The 19,072-nt window shown below is 41.1% G+C and overlaps 1 protein-coding gene across 1 annotated transcript in view; it reads right to left on the bottom strand.

Moving 5' to 3' along the window:
- Window positions 1-19,072, bottom strand: part of LOC148513765 (uncharacterized) — a 160,579-nt gene that overhangs the window by 86,363 nt on the left and 55,144 nt on the right. The window contains exons 9-16 of the mRNA XM_088481433.1: window positions 18,185-18,373; window positions 16,549-16,747; window positions 13,481-13,617; window positions 10,644-10,781; window positions 8,530-8,744; window positions 5,060-5,217; window positions 3,158-3,385; window positions 2,352-2,681 (exon numbers count right to left, since the gene is read on the bottom strand). Coding sequence (XP_088337559.1) covers window positions 2,352-2,681; window positions 3,158-3,385; window positions 5,060-5,217; window positions 8,530-8,744; window positions 10,644-10,781; window positions 13,481-13,617; window positions 16,549-16,747; window positions 18,185-18,373 — 1,594 coding nt within the window. The remainder of the gene's footprint in view (window positions 1-2,351; window positions 2,682-3,157; window positions 3,386-5,059; window positions 5,218-8,529; window positions 8,745-10,643; window positions 10,782-13,480; window positions 13,618-16,548; window positions 16,748-18,184; window positions 18,374-19,072) is intronic.

The raw sequence follows: 19,072 nt of genomic DNA, 5'->3' as shown, positions 1-19,072 counted from the left end.
CCATGACGTCGATGCCGCGGGGGAGCACACGTCAGAGGTCACTTCCTCCTAGTTGACTCGGAAGTACTGCAGCTAGGTGAGCTACAGGTTGGAGACCACTGCACTAGTGTATGGGGCAGTGATATTTACACTAATTATGAGAACTGCTGGAGAAATCTGAGATTTCTCCATGGTAACCCCTTCTCTGTATGGATTGAAGCAGCAAAAAGCCCTGTTATCACAAACATAGCCCCAGGTGCTGCTAACTGAGGGCCTGATTCAGAGATGGACGGATTTACAGAGCCGGACGCAAGCGGCTGTGCAAATCCATCCATCTCAGATACAAATGCAGAAGGAGGGGTCAGACACCGATGGATGCAATGCTTGCTCCTTATGGCAGGCTGCAGGAGCTGAAACTTCCTGCAGCCTGACCGGGTACCTGGCCACGTAAAAGGCCAGAAATCTGTGTCCGCCGACGCAGACTCTGGTCTCATCCCTCCCACAAAATGGGGTTGACACGCCCCCGTTTGCAGGAATGGTGACCAGACACACCCCGGCTTTGCCCCCCAAATGCCGCAGCATGTCAATCAGCTTGGGGGGGTCTGCGAGTGAGATCGCAGGCCCGTTCTGCACATGCGCAAAATGGGGCCTGAGCAGGCGCAGACCTCTAAACATTTGAGATGTACGCTCATGGTCAGGTGAAAGTACATCTCTGAACTAGGCTCCCAAATGCAAAGCAAGGTGCACTCATGCTTTTGACACTCACATGCAAAAATGACATGTTCTATGGAACAAGGGATTCCAGGTGTGGACAGTGCCCAGGGTGTTCCTTGTTTAGCAAACATGGTAAAACATTACTTTCTATATAAAAGGATTTTAATACTTTGTCTATACGTTCAGTGCGTTCAGTGGGATGGCATTTGCACCTTCCAGGGATTGTCGGGTTAAGGTTTGATGGGGCCCCAGGGCAGCTAACTTGTAGGGGGCCCTACCCTTAAAATTGTCAATATGATATGCTGGTGATGTTATAAAAGCGTATGATGTATAAATGCTCTAAGCACCACAAATGTAATAAACACACTGCCCACAGTTCACATTATGCCACACAGAAACATGATTTCACATATGTTATAGTCAGGCCCGCTGAGAGCCGCGGTGGGCCCGGGTATTAGGGGGCGTGGCCTAATTGTGGGAGGCGTGGCCACGCCCCCTTTCCGGGAAAAAGAAAAAGATTTGCAGCGCCGCGAAGCGGCACTGCGCGCTGGGGAGGGGGGCGCTCTGGGCCCCCTCAGCCCTGCTCAAAGCCAGGGGGGGCGCGATCAGTGTGATCGCTCCCCCCCACAGGCATAGGAGACACGCTGTGTGCTGGGCTGCTGTGAGGGAGGGGGAGCAGCGCCGGACCCGGGCCCCCACCGGGCCCCTCAGGAAGCCCGGGCCCCAGTAATCTGTACCCACTCCCCCCCCTCTCGGCGCCCCTGGTTATAGTGCCCCCCACACTGGTGATGAACTGTAGGCATATATGGGGGCCCCTGTGTGTGGTAGTCCTTGGGCAACTGCCCCAGCTGCCCTGTTGTTAAACCAGCACTGTTTCTAGGCACACCTTATAGAGGTACTCTAATGGTAAGAAAGCACTGTAATTTAGGAGAGTGACGCTTAGTGACAGCCCCAACATCATCATTTAAGACTAATCTAAGACATTACTGAGCATCAAATAAAGATAATTTTAGGAGTAATGTTGAAAATAATCCATGGGGCTATACTCCAGTGGTAATAGGATGGATATTGTAGTTACATTTCTAATCTGTCACCAAGCAATGTAATGTGCACCACTGTATGTGAGAGTTGGATAAATATGTACATTGTAGGAGTAATGGTGCATACACAATAACGATTTTAAAAATCGTTCAATCGTTCATATCTGAAAGAAAATCTGACATGTGTCCCTGCAACGATGAACAGTGCGCGTTCCCGATGGTCAGATAACGATATCTGACATCTGATGTGTTTGCAGTTAGATTTGCACAATTCCATTCATTTTAATACAGTCAAAAATCGTTCAATCATTCAAATCGTTGGAAAAATCATTCAAATCGTTCAATCGGTCATCTGACATATCTGACCGGTGTATGCACCATAAGTATATATGATCACCAAGAGTGTGCAACATTTAGCTGTTATATATTATTATGATGTATGCAATATTTTACTTATATCATATTTTTCAATTTACTGTAAAAAGCAATATAAAAAAAGGACAAATGACAATAAACAATTTTCTTGCATCAATATCTTCAGAAATGCTTAGAACTATGACAAAACAAAAAAACTGTCACTTATATAAATATGTCTTTACATGTTATTATGGTATTTACCTGTGTTGTTATCTATTCCAACACCTAGAATTGGATACAGTTTTCCTCTATCTCCAATCATAGGACTACCAATTTCTATTGGTGACAGTATGTTTGTTAGTGGATGAATATACGTCCCTCCTACAGCCAGCCATTGGCGTGTTTTGGGATGTCTTGTTACTGCGAGAATTGGAACTTCCAGCCCTGATATGGGATCCACCATTCTTGTGAAGTTTTCGCATTGAGCTTGATGTACATCAGAGAGTTTACACTCCACTGGTAAGCCAGTACTTCGATTCACAGGGTAATTAATATATGGCAAGATTGGCAATCCTGTTTTCCAAATTTTACCTTGAATATAAAAAGATGAAGCTGTAGCGCCAAGTGTAAACAAGCAATGATATAAGCAGCTATTTGTAAAAGTCTCCAGACCACCAAATTACTCGCTATCTGCTGCAGTAATATACAATGCAAATTGCAAGACAGTAGAGAATTATTTCTACAATCTGCTCTAAACAACATATACAGTATAAAGGTTCAGCTGGTCATTGTAACTGTCATCCATTCAGCTGGAAGATTCACTGCATCTGTATATGCTACAAATGCTAACATGATAGCTTATACTGTATACATACTCCAAGTCAGTGACTTGTCATGTGACACGGACTTTATCAGAGATAAATGTTACATGGTGGTACTGTACATATTTGGTCATTTTTTTGACAGTTGTTTTGTGTGCAGTACACTCTCTTAGTGGATTTGTTGGTGTTAATCTATCACTGATAACTGTTGTATTACATTAATTATTGTTTTTTAATGATACTTACCAAAAGCGGAATCTACAGTAGAGATCACCTGAGAGGTGGCTGGGTCATACCCGACGTTTCCAGCTATAGGGAGGACCTTCCCTGTTTCACTGTGCACAAAGAAACCACTAGGAACAGGTGTCAGATAGTGACTGGACAGCAGCATGACAGAGTGCGGCTTAGGTGTGATAAGTCCAAGTACACTGTCCACAGACACAAACTCACTCTCCTGTACTGAGCCATCCAGAGCTTAAACAGACAGAGATAAACACAATAAAGGCTTTAGTTGTGTGTACATATGAATCAGTTTTGTAATAAAAACTAACTTAATTTATGTATAAATAGTGCACATCTGATACACAACTACAACTAAACACTGAAATGTATTTGTGGAAGTCTGGAAGGATCTACTTCCATTTGGCCATTATGCAATCTTACATAATAAAGTGTCTTATCATTTTTTTATTTGAACCTACAGTATCTGCATATAAATATTATTATTTTTATAAAAGCCCGCTCAAGCATAGACTGACCATCACGCATGCACATGACAGAGTAGCCTGTCGCAGGTAAGCAGAGGACCCCGCTGACGAGGAGGTCGTCGCTGGACCTTGCTGGTGAGGTACGTACTGTATTGATGAATACCAGTGGCATTTAATTTGTATCACTGCTATACTTAACGAAATATGCTGCTGGTGTCTAGATTGGATGGTAGTTTATCTCTCTTCACTTTATCTCTCTCCAAGGCTTGATACATTTCCCCCACAGTCATGATTTTTCCTCTCCTGCAAACTATTCACAAATCTCTAAATTCCCCATCACATCAAAATTCCTTGAATATACCCACCTCATCCAATAACTATCATCTAACTTTTTTGCTCTCCGAAATGTTTCTTATGATCGCTAGCATTCTAAATCTAAGGGTCATTATTCTCTTTTACCCCCCTATGTAATTATCTGATAACCTTGATACAGTTCACATCCCTTTTAAATACCAAACATCAGCTCCTCTTTCTGGTTATTATGGCATTGCTCCTTCCTGGCTGTTACCCTGCCGCTCCAATGTTCCTTCAGCATTTATTTTGTAGACTCTCCTCCTTTGAGTTATATCTGATACCTTTATATCTGTAATACACCCATACCTGATATCTTTTGTCTTCATCACTGTAATCTCATCTCATGCATAGTGTCCACCTATTATTTAAACTGGAATCCCTATAATGCATCTTATATATTTCTGCCTGAATGATTTTCTCAGTAACCTTTCAGTGGATGCTCCAATCTTATATAAAGCATTGCATTGGTGATCAGTTTCTTCCAGGGTAAAATTGTTAATCCTGGTTTCACTTACTTAGCTCTCAATGATGTTACTTCACCCTACATCTCTAACTAGTAACAACACATCTAAACAATTGTCCCATCCCATCTACAGTACCAATGATTGATTCCTTTGATTATAATTTGTTTCCACTTTCTACTCTTGCCTACAGAACTTCTTCATGATGCATCTATGATCCATAATGTACTACTCTGCATTATCTGTCCAGGTCCTAACCATCAAACCTTAAAGCAGTCAATAAAATAACACCTCTCCAGGGAAGCATATCTGATTCTAGAACTAGAACTAGCACCTACTGTATACCCTTTTCTTACAATTGAAGTACTGTACTTTTTGTCCAAATCATTCCATCTATTCGTGTTCTAGCATAGAAATGTTTCTAATTACGTGGAAAGGGGGAGCGGAGACTGACTTGACCATGCCAATTCCAAGAAAAGAACAACACAGAAAATTACAATTACCCTTATTTTGACAATGGCAGTGTGGCTTGTATCTTCTATTTTGCGCCATACTCCAACGTAGGGATTGACCTATTTCATGAAACACTCATAACACATTAATAAATATTGAAAATGAAACTTTACCTATAAGATCTCTTTTTGAGAGCAGCCTTGTCCTGTCCTTGTTAACTAGGTACGCTCCGGTTTCTTCCCCCAGCACACCCCACACTTTTAGTTTGTTACTCTCCTTCATTACTGCGTTATACATTGTATTGCAAGATGCGTCTAACAGAGCTACATACCTGCAGAATACATCAAATTAATACTTCATAATATTTATATGTAAAAATACAGCACCATAACCTTAAAAATTACAGCATACTTTACATAATAAAATAAATAACAATACAACTAGAGATGAGTGGTTCGGTTCTGCTGAAACTGAACACACCTGGTTTCGAGTCGAACCGAGTCCCAGCTCAGGTCTTCCTGCAAGTCAGATCTTGGATATAGAAACATGATGTTTTTGAATGCATGTAAGTCCCTTCCCCCAAATTTCAGGTGCCAAAATTGGTCAGAATAGATTGGAATTGAATGTTATTGGTGTTAATAATATTATAATAATAACGAAATAGGTCCAAGTTGCATGATTTTAGCTGTTTTATACATACATAGCTGTTTTATATATTTTTTAAAGAAATCCAAAACCAAAACACAATACTGATTTAAATCCAAACCCAAAACACGAGGGTCTGCACACTAGTGATGGGTAGCTCACGAATAATCAGTTCAAAATGAACTAATCTTCAAAATGAACTAGTTCACTCAGTTTACAGCTCTGGCAAAGATCAGTTCATCAGGAATTAAAACAAGTGGGATGAGTTAGACACGTGACAGAGAGAGCACAGCAGCTCCATTAGGCATGAGTCAGTACTGCTAAACGACCACAGGTGTCATTGCTGTGCTCACACATTGTAAGGGTTATGTGGAGCTGATTGAACTAGATTGTCATGGTGACTCATGAGTCATTCTCCTGGCATATAGGGCAGTAGTTCAATTAGGCCAGTGGATCATGTACTGTAGGTCACAAGTCACATGATACATTCCCCATCAGCTCAAGACACAGTGCTGAGTGCTGCATGCTATATACTGTAGTTCTGTTTATTCCACAAAACATAGGGGGAGATGTATCAAACCTTCAAGATAGACCAAATGGAAAAGTTGCATAGCAACCAAACAGCTTCTGTCATTTTATAGATTGTGCTAGATAAATGACAGATGCTGGCATGCACAACCCCAGCACTATCAGACCCATTATCTCCCTAAATACTGAAAAATAAAAATATTTTTGAGAGGAAAACAGAAATGCAATTAGAATACTTATGATTTATAGCAAACTGTGTGCCAGTGAGGCAGCTGGGTATCATAATTCTGTAATGATGATGGGCCTATGTTTATGTAGAGGCCTGGAGCTGTAGTCCCATCCACCTAATTTTTAATCTAGTCCTGATGTTCATTCAGTGACATTAATGGGTGCAATTAAAAATAATAAGATGGGGTAAAGGTATGTTTTTTTGCCAATTACTGTTTTTTTCCCAATTACTGTGTTTTAAAAGCAAAAAAAGTGACACGTCACAATATTCTTAATTTGGGTCTTTCTCATCATTGCAGAGCTAAACATGTCACTGCTACTTTGCTATATAAATGATTGCTTTTTTAAAATATTAAAAGATCAAACATATTAAACATATCTGATCATTTGAACAAGATTCATCTCATGAGCTAATAGTAGAAATGCTGTACTGTATGTGTATTGTGTAATAGACTAGTTCTGTTTCCAATCACTTCTATGAGCTGTCTATCAGAGCCAGTGATGCAATGACCTAAATGAACTAATCTTTTGAGTGAACTAGATCATAACGTCCTAACAACAAAAATGAACTAGATTTCCCATCATTACTGTGCACAACTCTAATTAAAACTGCTTAACTAAATGAAAGTGATTGAAATATTTAATCAGTTTACAGTATATTGACATTTTAAAGAATTTTGATTTTAATTTTCTTTAATGAATATTAGGCTAATTATTTTTTTTAGCAAAGTCATTAGATATATACAAATAGGGTTGTGCTGAAAACAAATAATTTAATTGTGATGTTTCTCTTGTCAAAACAATATTGATTAGGGCTCAGTTAAGGCTACAGTACAAGTATAATTTACTGCCAGCGAAATAGCACTGCTGTCTACTCATTATTCAAGGTGGTGCGAAAGATTTATATCGTATGAAGGATAATTATATTCACATTTTGTTAAATATACAATGCCTGAAATGTAATAGAAGTATGTAGAGATGATGAGAGCAGAATAGATGACCTCATTGCCAAATCACTAATATAATTTATAAGTAATATATGTACGTAGTCATACTATAACAGGAGGTGATGGTGTATGTATTATATGAGGACTGTAGCTTAAATTGATAAATTGATGTCAAAAGCAGCTACTGAGAATAGAAGAACTGAAGAACTGAAATACTGTTACCCCCTAAATGTGATAGATGGTGCATTTGGATTAATTATGGATTGCAGTATCTGACTTGATTACACATAATAAATTATAATGCCGGTCTGTAATTAGATGTGCTTAACCATTCTGGTGCTGTAGGTCGCCCCTGACAGGGTGTCCTTCACATCTCCCACATGTTCTGACACATAGGGGGCAAATCAATTGTAGGCCATGGTCGGGAAGTACCATAAGGCCCATCTTGACCACCAACATGGCCATTTTCCTTCGTACTCCATAGAGGTGTGCAGGAAAATAGGCTATGATGGGTTATTGTACTGTATTGCAATGTGCACAGCCTCACATTGTAGCCACACTCTACATTTGTATTAGTGATCTGTAATTGCTATCGTTATTATTAGATCTCCCGCCACAATGAAGACATCAAATTTAACCTAGAGCAACAAGAAAATGGCCATTGTATAAACTAATTCTTTACATTTTCGAGTTCCAGTGAGTGGGGGAAGGTGACTGGAATGGGCCCGGTATGTGCGGTGGTATGAGGGATTGCTGCTAGATTTGTTATTTATCGTGATGAGTAGAGATGTGCACGGACCCCCGTGTTGTAAAACCACGCTCAAGTGTTTTGGTTTTGGATTCGGATAAAATTAAAAATCAATAAAATCGATAAAAACTGCTCAAATGTCTGAATCCAAAAACTGAGTTTAGTTTTTAAGGGGTCTATGTACTAAGCAGTGATAAGTGACAGGGTGAAAAGTGATGTCTGTGATAAGTGCCAGCCAATCAGCTTCCAACTGTCATCTCACAGGCTGTGTTTGAAAAATTACATTTGGGAGCTGATTGGCTGGCACTTATCACAGACATAACTTTTCACTCTGTCTCTTATCACTGCTTAGTACATAGACCCCTAAATCCAAGTTCTGAACCAGTAATAGATCCAAACCGGGACTCGGTTCGAACCGGGTCACAAAAGTGAATCTGAACCTTGACCAAGTTCTACTCGGAACCCCATAATTCAGGTGTGTATGGATTTCAGAAATCCAGACCAGCACATCTCTAATGATGTTACCTATTATTTGCCAGAAACCCACTTTTGCCATTTATTTGCAAACTCATTTCCTCCAGACTGCAAAGTGTTTTCTTTCATCACCTCCAGCAATCTGACCGATTCTCTAAGTGATGCCTTAAAGAGAACACAATGCTCCTCCTGGGATTTGACGTCCTCCTGTAACATGTGCAGCTGCTTATTTAGGATGCCTTCGTATTCTGCGGCCAGCCTCTTTCTCTTGGCTATCTCTAATTCCACCTAATGTCAAACAGAAAAGAAATGATTACATTAACTATAAACAACAAGAAACGTGTAGTAGGATCAATAAGCACCATTACTCCGTGACGCTGTCAGTGAAGATTCTGTTGCTGGCCCTGAGGCTGTGAGCGAGTTTAATTACACATAAGACAATAACAACTGTAGTCTTATTGTCACTAAAATGAATTCCAATCTGACAATGACACCTCCTATTAAAGTCCAAAGAGAAACTCTGGCAGTGGGAACCTAGTATCACAAAGAAGGTTTGTTTCCAATTATATTGCTAGTTCTCTTGTGATAACAACAGATTAATACAGTCACAAGTGCTAAACAAGGGTACATCAATCTACAGCAAAGTATATTCCAATAATAAGGTACAAGGGCCCTCATTCAGAGCCGTACGCTCTGAGCAGAGCACACGCTGTGAATGAGGGCCGGCCTCCATGAAAATGGAGCGTCCTCCTGGACGCTCGTATAGCTGTGGGTCACCACCCACAGGCTATACGAGCGTGCAGTTTGATGGCCGCGATGGTCTTGACCATCGCGACCATCGAAACTGCGAGCCGGAGCCCGCGGTTGAGGTTTTCTACCGCAGGCTCCGGAGTGATTTTGGCTCTATCAGAGCCAAAATCACTCCCACTGACATCACTAGTGATGTCAGTGGGCCGGCTTCTGACGGGAGGCGTTCCCGTGGGAACGCCCCCGTCAGGGAGGCACGCCCCCGGCACGCCTACCAAAGAGGGCGTGCTGTCAATCAACATCGACAGCACGCCCCCTTTGATCAGACACAACGAGCGAAGGACTTTCCTTCGCTCGTCGCGTCTGGCGCATGCGCACGACGGAGCTCCCTCCATCATGCGCATGCTCAGTCCAGAACATCGACCCACTTGCGAGCGGACAGCCGCTCGCAAGTGGGTCTGAATCAGGCCCAAACTTCCATATATAGCTTATCTTAACCACATGAAGAGTTTTATCAGCTAAGGATTGGTCAGATACATCCATTTCCTCTTTTACAACAAGAGACTCTAGAAAAAAAATATAGCATAATACAGTATACAAATATGTTAAAATCCTCACAAGGATAAGTAATACTCATACAAGACAATATGAGCACTTATCTTATATTCAAATCAGGTAATCAGGTACCAACTTGGTCTGACAGGATACATCCATTTAACACATTTCGTCTGATCCACCATTTGGTGAACTTAGGGCCTGATTCAGCATGGATCGCTATTGTGATCGCAATAGAGATTACGCACTCAGTCCCACTGCAAAGATATGCTAATGATTGCAATCGCAATGCCATCGCAGCCTAACATAAGGACACCCCCCTTTACCTTACACACATTCGTGATACTTAGCAAGACTGCAGAACCATCGGTACAATCGAGTACCATCACAGCCTCACGCACACTTGTACAAGGTCAGACCTTACTCAGAAATTGCTAACTTCAGTGCACGCTATGAGGCCTTAAGCTGTGTAAGGCATCGCAGTGAATAATTTATGCACACTCCTGCAACGATGTTCAAACACCCTGGCACGCCTGCGTTTCGCAACCACCCCTGTCACCTCCCACAAACTGCACTTCCTCTCAATCACTCTTCGATGGGTCTGCATAGCAACTGCGATCGCAGTCCTGATCGCAGTGGCCAGCTTGCGCACTGCGATGCATACGCATGCACAGTACGCAACAATCGACCGACTGCGTGCATAATCGCAGTTGCGATCGGTAATGAATCAGGCCCTTAATCAGGTGGGAAGCACATTTATAAACTGTATTACGCTTTTTCAGATAGAACCAGTGTTACCTCTGCTTATCTCCAGATTAATATATGATATTGTTCTTATAAAAGTTGTTTTTGAAGATTAATTTAATACAAAAGTGATAGTAATACCTCCTGCTTGTTTCGAATGTAGTTTTCTACTACAGAACTTGTGTATCGTTTTGGGTGGCCAGTAATATTTAGATGCTTCACAAACGTCTCTTTTAAAGTGCTCACTTCACATACAAGTTTTTCATAGAAAACCTTTACCTGCAAGAAGAAAATGGAAACCTTTTTATACAGTACTTTCCAGTTTGCAAACATAACAAAATAACTGTGAAAGTTCTCAGGTGGCCTAGAAGCCAGACGTGATCCTGTAGAGGCTTTAGTTTGTCTCTATTTATTAGAAGTAATTTCCTCTTTCAAAAATATTTTTACAATATTGTCAAAAAGTAACCCCTAAGCAAGCGCTTGGCTGTGTAACTAATGTGGAGCAGACTATGGGGAGTATTCAATTTGTCTGCGAAAAGCCGTTAATTATCGCCGATGACGTCATTTTCGCCTGTTTCAATTATCCCCGTATTCAATTTCAAAGACTTTTCGCCGATGCAAAAAGTCTTTGTTAAAAAACAGGGATAACTTTTCACCATGTTTTACATGGCGAAAAAAAGTGCAGAATTGGGGTTTAGGGGTGCAGGCTTAAAAAAGCTTGCACCCCTGGGAGTGTCCTATAAAAGTAATCTGTGTAAAAAAAAATTAAAAAAAATTCTCAGGACACCCCAAAAAAAGTCTTGAATTTTGGGGTTACAAAAAAAAAGGGGGAACAAACTTCAAACCTAGCATAATTGATTCCTAAGGGGTTCCCAAGTATGCGGCAGGTGTTTTAAAGAATGTGGGTAGTAGCGGCAGGTGCATTTTTGAAGAATTAAATATAATTTTGGGACTTAAAAATATGCTTGCACCCATTTTCATGTACCCCAAATTTGATGGCCATAGTTCTTCTTAAAAAAAAAAAAAAAAAGATAAATTCTCTTCACCTGTTCTTCACAGGCACATTTATGCACCTGCCGCGGCTATTTAAAAAACCAGACTCCCTTCAGCAGGCAAAAACGGGGGTACCCATAGTGATCCCCCATGTCTGGACATCTTTAGGGGGTTCCCAGGATAATTTCCCAAAAATTCCCTGCACTGTCCCATACTTACCTTTTGGCCGGGTCCCGTTTTCGCCGGATCCTAATTGAATACTGGGATAAAGCGGGCAAATCAGCGATGATGGCAAAAAGTCTGACCTCGAACTTTTCACCATCTAATTGAATTGGATGGTGACATCTTCTCATTTAGTGAGTGACAATATACTAGTATATTTATAGGGTGAACCTGTAGAGATGTTTTTTTTTATTATTCAATAGTTTCTAGTGAATGTCGCGACTCCATAGAGACCAAGAACTTAATGCCAAAGCTCTGTAAACTATCATGTATCAGCAGTTGTCTTTCATGTTCAATATATAACTGATGGTTTAATTTTTTTCAACTAAATATACAACTAAAACAAAGCATGAAGTCCTATGGTAAAATACATTTAATTGTAAATTGGTGGGAACTTTAAATATTTGATGTCGGCTACCAAAGTCATTGAATCCAAACTATGAAATTACAGCTTCAGCAAACATTGTGATATGTCTGCTTTTATTTACTCTTTAGTACATACATGTTTATTTTTAGTGTGCCCTAATAAAAAGTTTATGCATTATGGAAACAACACACGTGGAAAACCAGCTAATTTAGGTATGAACTTTGTATCATTAATGAGTTGGTGATTTAGCACATGTCTTTTAAATATATAACTAGCTATAGCTATAACTTAGATAGTGGGCTTTGAGTGATATGCTAGTGAAAAACATGTATCACATTATCACATCTCATGATAACGTGCCACAAGCTAGTATGCTACAGAACTCGGTCTGGATGCCGGCGGTCAGAATACCAACAGCGGTATCCCGACAGTCAGAATTCCGATGCCCAAAGGTCTAACCCTAACCCCTAAGCCCTCCTCCTAACCCTAACCCACCTTTCCCGCAACCTAACCCTAACCTTCCTCCCCACAGCCTAATCCTCACCCTCCCCTCCCACAGCCAAACACTAACCCTCCCCCTAGTGCCTAACCCTAACCAGGGCCTGCTCAAGGCACATTTGACCTGTGCAGTTGACCAGGGGTGCCACCCCATAGATGGCGCACCCCTCTCAATCATTCCCAATTTCAGCGGGACAGTCCCGTTTTTGGGCACTGCCCCGCTGTTCCACTAACTTCGGCGGTGCTGGCCCCGGGGAAGAGGAATGGCGCTCGGCATCCAGTCAGTGCAGGAAGAGGGCTGGGCTTGCCCGCAGACTGACGTTATTTGGAGGCATGCCATATGGGCACACCCCCAAATAACGTAATAACGAGCGCCTGGGTCCTGTTAAGCACAGGGCGGCTCCCCCTGGAGCCGGCTCTGTCCCTAACCTAACCTTCCCCCAACCCTAATATGTACAGTCAGGAAGCTGGCTGTCGAAATCCTGGCGCTGGGATTCCAACTGCTTTCAGGATTTCGACGCCGACATTTCCGACCGCTGGGATGTCAACTACATTCCCTTGTGACACCTTATCACGATATGTCTAGCATATCACGCAAATATCTGTCCGGCAGCAAAGTTAAATGAGAAACATCTGTAATTTTTTTCATTCGGAGACTTGTTACACACTAATTGAAATGGATATTGATTCAATATACAAAATTGCTGCCTCCACGAAGTGTAGGTGAAGGAAACACAATGAATCCCTACTATTATGTGACGTCAGATTTTACCCAATCTACTACCAATGGCATCTGGTGCTTGCTTGTAGTATCTCTTGCATATTACTATTTTTCAACTTTGTGATACCATTTATTGTACTTACAGTACTCTATTTGATCGGTTAACTGCTTACATACCTCTTCTTTTAGTTGGCCAAGCTTTGATGTGACCAGAAAGGATTGCTTGAGCAAAATATCATAGAACATGTGTGTGTTAAAACTTTCCATGTCTATCTGATGTTCATAATCCCAAAATTCATCATCTGCAATAAATTCTAAACATTACAGGTACCAGTTTAGCGTTAGATATTATTTTTATATGTAACAAAAAGCATACAACTGCAAATACTTTATCTGCATAGAAGTATAGCCCAAAGCATGTTCTTAAAAGGTAAAGAAACCCCAATATTATAATAATATTATAATTTTCATATGTAAAGCATGAAGTATTTACACTGCAACAATGATAAAAAGTCAATTACTGATACTATTTTCTTTATAAAACATCTATAGCCATCTGTATACCTCAAGAACACTACCAGCTCAACTGACAAAGCAATAGATGTCAATTATGATTGCTGTGATCCCAGTGATAATATCCCTAGTTCTACAGAACATCTAAATGAATATGGCATTTGGAAAACAATGACATAAAAAGTGATTTGCACTCTTCCTGAGCATTCTAGGTAGATCATTTAAACAGGAGAAGACAGGAGAGAGAGAATGCAGGCCAAATTCAATACAAAGATATTGTCAGAGTGCTGGTACAATAACTCCCATACTGTAGTCCCAAGAGGACTACAATGAGGGACAAAGCTGAGCTGAATGTTTGGAGAAGGCAGAATCGTGAAGCTGAAGTCTATAAACTGGAACACAAGATTACGTGAAGGAAAGCACCTCCAAGGAAACACAAATCGAGAGCTTTATAAGGGCTGACTGGTGAGGTCCTTATGGTTAGCACTGGTTCTGAGTGTGCAGTAAGTACCAAATAAGAGCGTTGCTTCATCCCCTATGGCAGGTGTTCCCAAAAACGGTCATCAGTCAAAGCACACTAACAGTCCAGGTTTTAAGGATAGCCATACTTGAGCACAGATATCATAATTAGAACCTCAGTTATTTAGATTTAACCATTTGTGCCCAAACATGATTATCACTAAAACCAGGACTGTTAGGGGAGAATTTACTAAAGTGAGAGTTTTTAGAAGTGAGTTTTAGAAGTGATGTTGCCCATAGCAACCAATCAGATTCTACTTAACATTTAACTAGCACCTTCTAGAAGATAATAGCTAAAATCTGATTGGTTGCTATGGGCAACATCACTTTTAAAACTCACTTCTAAAAACTCTCACTTTAGTAAATTTACCCCTTAGTGTGCCTTGAAGACCGTGGTTGGGAAACACTGCCCTATGGTATGGTTGTGTAAGATGATGATACTGAAATTGTCAGTATTGATAGTGCTCTGCCATCTGTTGCCTATAGCTGGTACTGCGACAGCCTTTTACATATATTATTATTTAATCAATTTCTGGTATTTTATCAGAGTATCGTGTAAACTTTAAAATATATTATGTCCACACATAGTTTTCTTTTGCCAGCATATTGAAATACTGTAGACGTAGATTTTTAAGTTTAGAATGGAGTGCAAAAAAGTATGTATATTCATAATTTATTTTCATAGTTAAATTTACTCACTTATTGTAATTACTAATGATCTATTTCCCTACATGGAGACATGCTAAATACTGTATGTGTCCTTTATTTAAAGTAGGTGGCAGATTCAATAGTAGGTCTTACATTTTTGTTTGCAAGGGTAGGCCTTCAAGTGTGACAGAAAAGTCAATATATTTATTATATATATATCATAATTTGGAAATTAAAATGGAGCACATTGCAGTTTAACAAGCTTGTAAAACCAAAAGTTTTCTAAGCTTGTCTCAGCAGGGTAGCACCACCTGAAGATAGCGTTACCTCACTTACCTTATGGGAGCCGCCTGACCAGAGAAGGATCTTGCAATCCCTCCTGGTGAAATGTAGCAGAACCCAATGACCATTGCAATTACTATGCACTGCACCTTAGGTGTGGGCACAAGGAGTGTCTGCACACCAGTGACGTGCGCTCAGGTGAGGCAGGTTTGCAGAGACTTTCCTGTCATACTCAGGTATACTCTAATGTTTTCTTATAATTTTTATAGTCAAAACTTTGAAAAAAATATATTATAAATATCTTCTTTGTATCATTCTAATAATTTTTATAGTCAAGACTTTGAAGTAAAAAAGACTTTGGCAGGTGAGGCACTGCCTCCCCTGTCAATATTTTCTGCACATCCCTGATCAAAACTCACCAAATTTCCATCACTATATACTGCTGTACCTTTGTATAATGCCCACATGAGCCCAGGGTTCATATATGTACGTATAAATCTGGCTCCGGTACTAGCCAGTGCCTCCCCAGCCATTTACCTGGCACCGCACGTCACTGCTGCACTCCCATTAGGCGGTTCCAACCCATGTGCACTGACTATAATCACTGTTGTAACTTGGGGCCGGAGCACAGCGTGGAAATAGGTGGATGCTCGAAGCAGAAGCAATGACCATGTGGCCTAACGATCACTTACTTGGTCCCGGCGGCTGCAACAGACTCCAACGTCTTCTTCTGGTTCCCAGCTGTCACCTGTGCAGCAGTTTAGACGTGGATCAGCGGTTCTGGTAAATTTTATTCCCCTATCCGTAATCTTAAACCATGTCGACACTCTAATGTCAACATTGTGGTGTCGACAGTTACGTATTTAGGGAGTCATCGGAGCTGATAGTGTAGGGGCTGTACAGGCCCACATGGCAGCCTCTCACAATGGGCCATTGGTCCAAGGCCCATAATCAGGCCGGGGTCCAAACCAGGAAGTAAAATGAACCATAAGCAACCACTTTACTTATTTTCTATCGCCAGCCCAGGCTCTTATCACAGCCCACGTCCCCACAATGTGCTCATGTTAAAGGCAAATGAAAAAAAAAAGTGAAGCGAAATGTGCAGACAAGAAACATTAATATTTGGGGTCAGCCATTTTGTTTTTATGTAAAGAGGCCCCTTAATGCTGCCATTACCACTCTCTACTTTACAGTTATAATTTTAGAAGGGTTTTATACATGTTACCAACTTGCCATCATTTACATTATATACTCTTATACATACATTATAAAGAGCAACTTACTCTGACATTTCCGATTATCGGCCTCATTCCATGATTTGTCCAGCTGGCCCTTTATTCTCATCCTAGGATGAAGCTTCTTAGTGGTCATTACTGTTGATCCTTTAGATGAATAACTATCTAAGTTAAATTTCAGCTGCAGGTTTCGAAACTTGGGGCAACCAACATTCTTTGGTGTCCAGCCCAAGCCTCGGAACCAAACCTGTAATACATGACAAGTATTAGTAACAACAACAATAATAACATATTACACACTCAATAAAGGAGAAATAATGGGGCATCTTTATCAAATAAAGTTTGGGGCATATCCCTCCAACACACCTGCAAATATTAAGGAACCCCAGAATGTATGAAGGAGGGACTGCAGTAGATATCTCTATATCTGCCACGGCCCCTTCATCACCGACAGCAGCCGCAGCCTCCATAGATTTCTAATCTCGCCTGCAAATATGTACAGCCACTTTTTGTGCCACTCAGAATCAGCTCCTGTGTTCTTTAGTTGTTTATCTTTTAATATATTTACTAATTGTTCAATATATGGCACTAACTTAGTTATCACTGATAGTATCACTTTTTGATAGATTACAACACTCTACTAGATTTCATCTACTGTTTACATTCTCTTTTGCCATGCCTGATTTATGTTATATTTCGTTGTTCTACTTTTTAGCCATAGAGTTTGTATGTGTACTCAATCAGAGCAGTTTTTCGTTGCCCTTGGTTATGACACAGCTTTGCTCTCACCATAGGGGTTCAATTGTACTCCAAGCGCAACTTACAGTATTTTTGTTTCCAAGAACAATTAAAATAATCATTTCTGGCAAATGATACATATACATCTCCCAAAACTAGAGATGTGTGCTGACACCATGTTTTCGTTTTGGTTCTAATTCATCATCAGGTTTTGGTTTTGGCAAAACCTCCCTCAAGTGTTTTGGCACGGATTTGGTTTTGGTTTGTTTTTGGATTCCTTAAAAATCTATAAGAATTGATTAAGAGAAAAAAATAGATAAAAACAGCTAAAATCATGTAATTTGGATTTTGGACCTGTTTACATGCAATCCAAAACCCGGATTCGGTTTTTAAATTCGAGTTCCGAACGGACAGCAGACCTGACCCGGGACTCGGTTACACTCGGAACCATGAAGTGATTCTGAACTGGTACTCGGGACCTCTAAGTTCGGGTGTGTTTGTATTTCAGGAAAACCGCACATCTCTACCCAAAACCTCACAATAAGTACTTCATACCTCCCAACTGTCCCACTTTGGGCGGGACAGTCCCGTTCTTCTGGCACTGGCCCGCCGCCCCACCCGCGGGCTGCAGTGTCCCACGGTGTGGGGGGAAGTTGGGGAGAGCACACGGCATCTTTACTGTGCAGCCTGAGTCTCTGGGGGCAGCCCAGCATCTCCAGGAGTGCTGGGCATGCCCCCAGAGTGACAAACGGGGGTGCGCAGCTAGGCCCCGCCCATCCACAGTAAGCCCTACCCCTTTTTGGGTCGCTCGTGATATGTCCCTTTTTCCCATTCATGAATGTTGGGAGGTATGAGTACTTGAAAGAAATGTACTTCAACACATGTCAAAAAGTAACTGAAACTGCTATTAATAAAGAGAACAAAATGAGAATAATCAATGTATTACCAGTAACAAAATGCAGGTGATCAGAATCAGCATTAGACCTGTTATAATGCCAGCAATAGCCGGCCAATCTGGCTTCAAAAGAAGAGAAGGGATCTGTGCAATTCCATTGCGGATGACATGCCGGGGAGTTGTAGGGAAAAATGGTCCATCTTGATAGCATTGGCCTCCAACAAGCATGACCCTAATGTACTGGACAAAATAGAAATGAGGGGATAATGGTGAACAAGATAAAACGTTAAAGTGCATTCATTTGAATTTCATGCAAAAGTCCTTTTTGCTATCTAAAGATGACAGACTAAGTGAAAGCAACGTGAATTATGGTGGTGCATTGCCACCAAGTGGTCAGTTTAGTTTATTGCAGTGTTTGAAGTTGAATGGAACTTGTTCAGTTTTGTTAACAAAATGTGTAGGAAAAGGCATACTTACCTACTCTCCCGGAAGTTGTGAGGAGGCTCCCACATTTTCGGGTAGCCCCCCACACCCCAGGAAGAGTGTCCTGATCTTTCACATCCTACCCCGTTTCTAGTGAAGTGGACAGGATGGGGAGAAAATTGCACAGAATCGCAGCTCTGTATGGAGGGGGCAGGGCTAAATGCGGCAAAACTGCGGCCTAATTATGTAGGAGCCCCGACTCCGCCCACTGAAGTGGCCAAATGTGTCTCCTCTCCAGCCTTTCCCAGAGAGGAGATATAAAAGTCAGCAGTTATGGGAAAAAAATGGCCTCATTACGGGCCTCAATTATCAATGAGTTTTATCATTCACAACAAGTGATAAAATTTGTTGCATATGATAATGGTGCTCCAGCCAATCAGCTCCCAACTGTCATCTGTTTGAAAAATGACAGTTGGGAACTGATTGGCTGGAGCACTATTTATCATACGCAATGAG

This window comes from Taudactylus pleione, unplaced genomic scaffold (assembly GCF_031769625.1).
Source record: "Taudactylus pleione unplaced genomic scaffold, aTauple2 ptg000270l, whole genome shotgun sequence".
NCBI lineage: Eukaryota > Metazoa > Chordata > Amphibia > Anura > Myobatrachidae > Taudactylus > Taudactylus pleione.
Note: the sequence above shows the minus strand (reverse complement) of the source record. Positions and strands in the feature narration are given on the sequence as shown.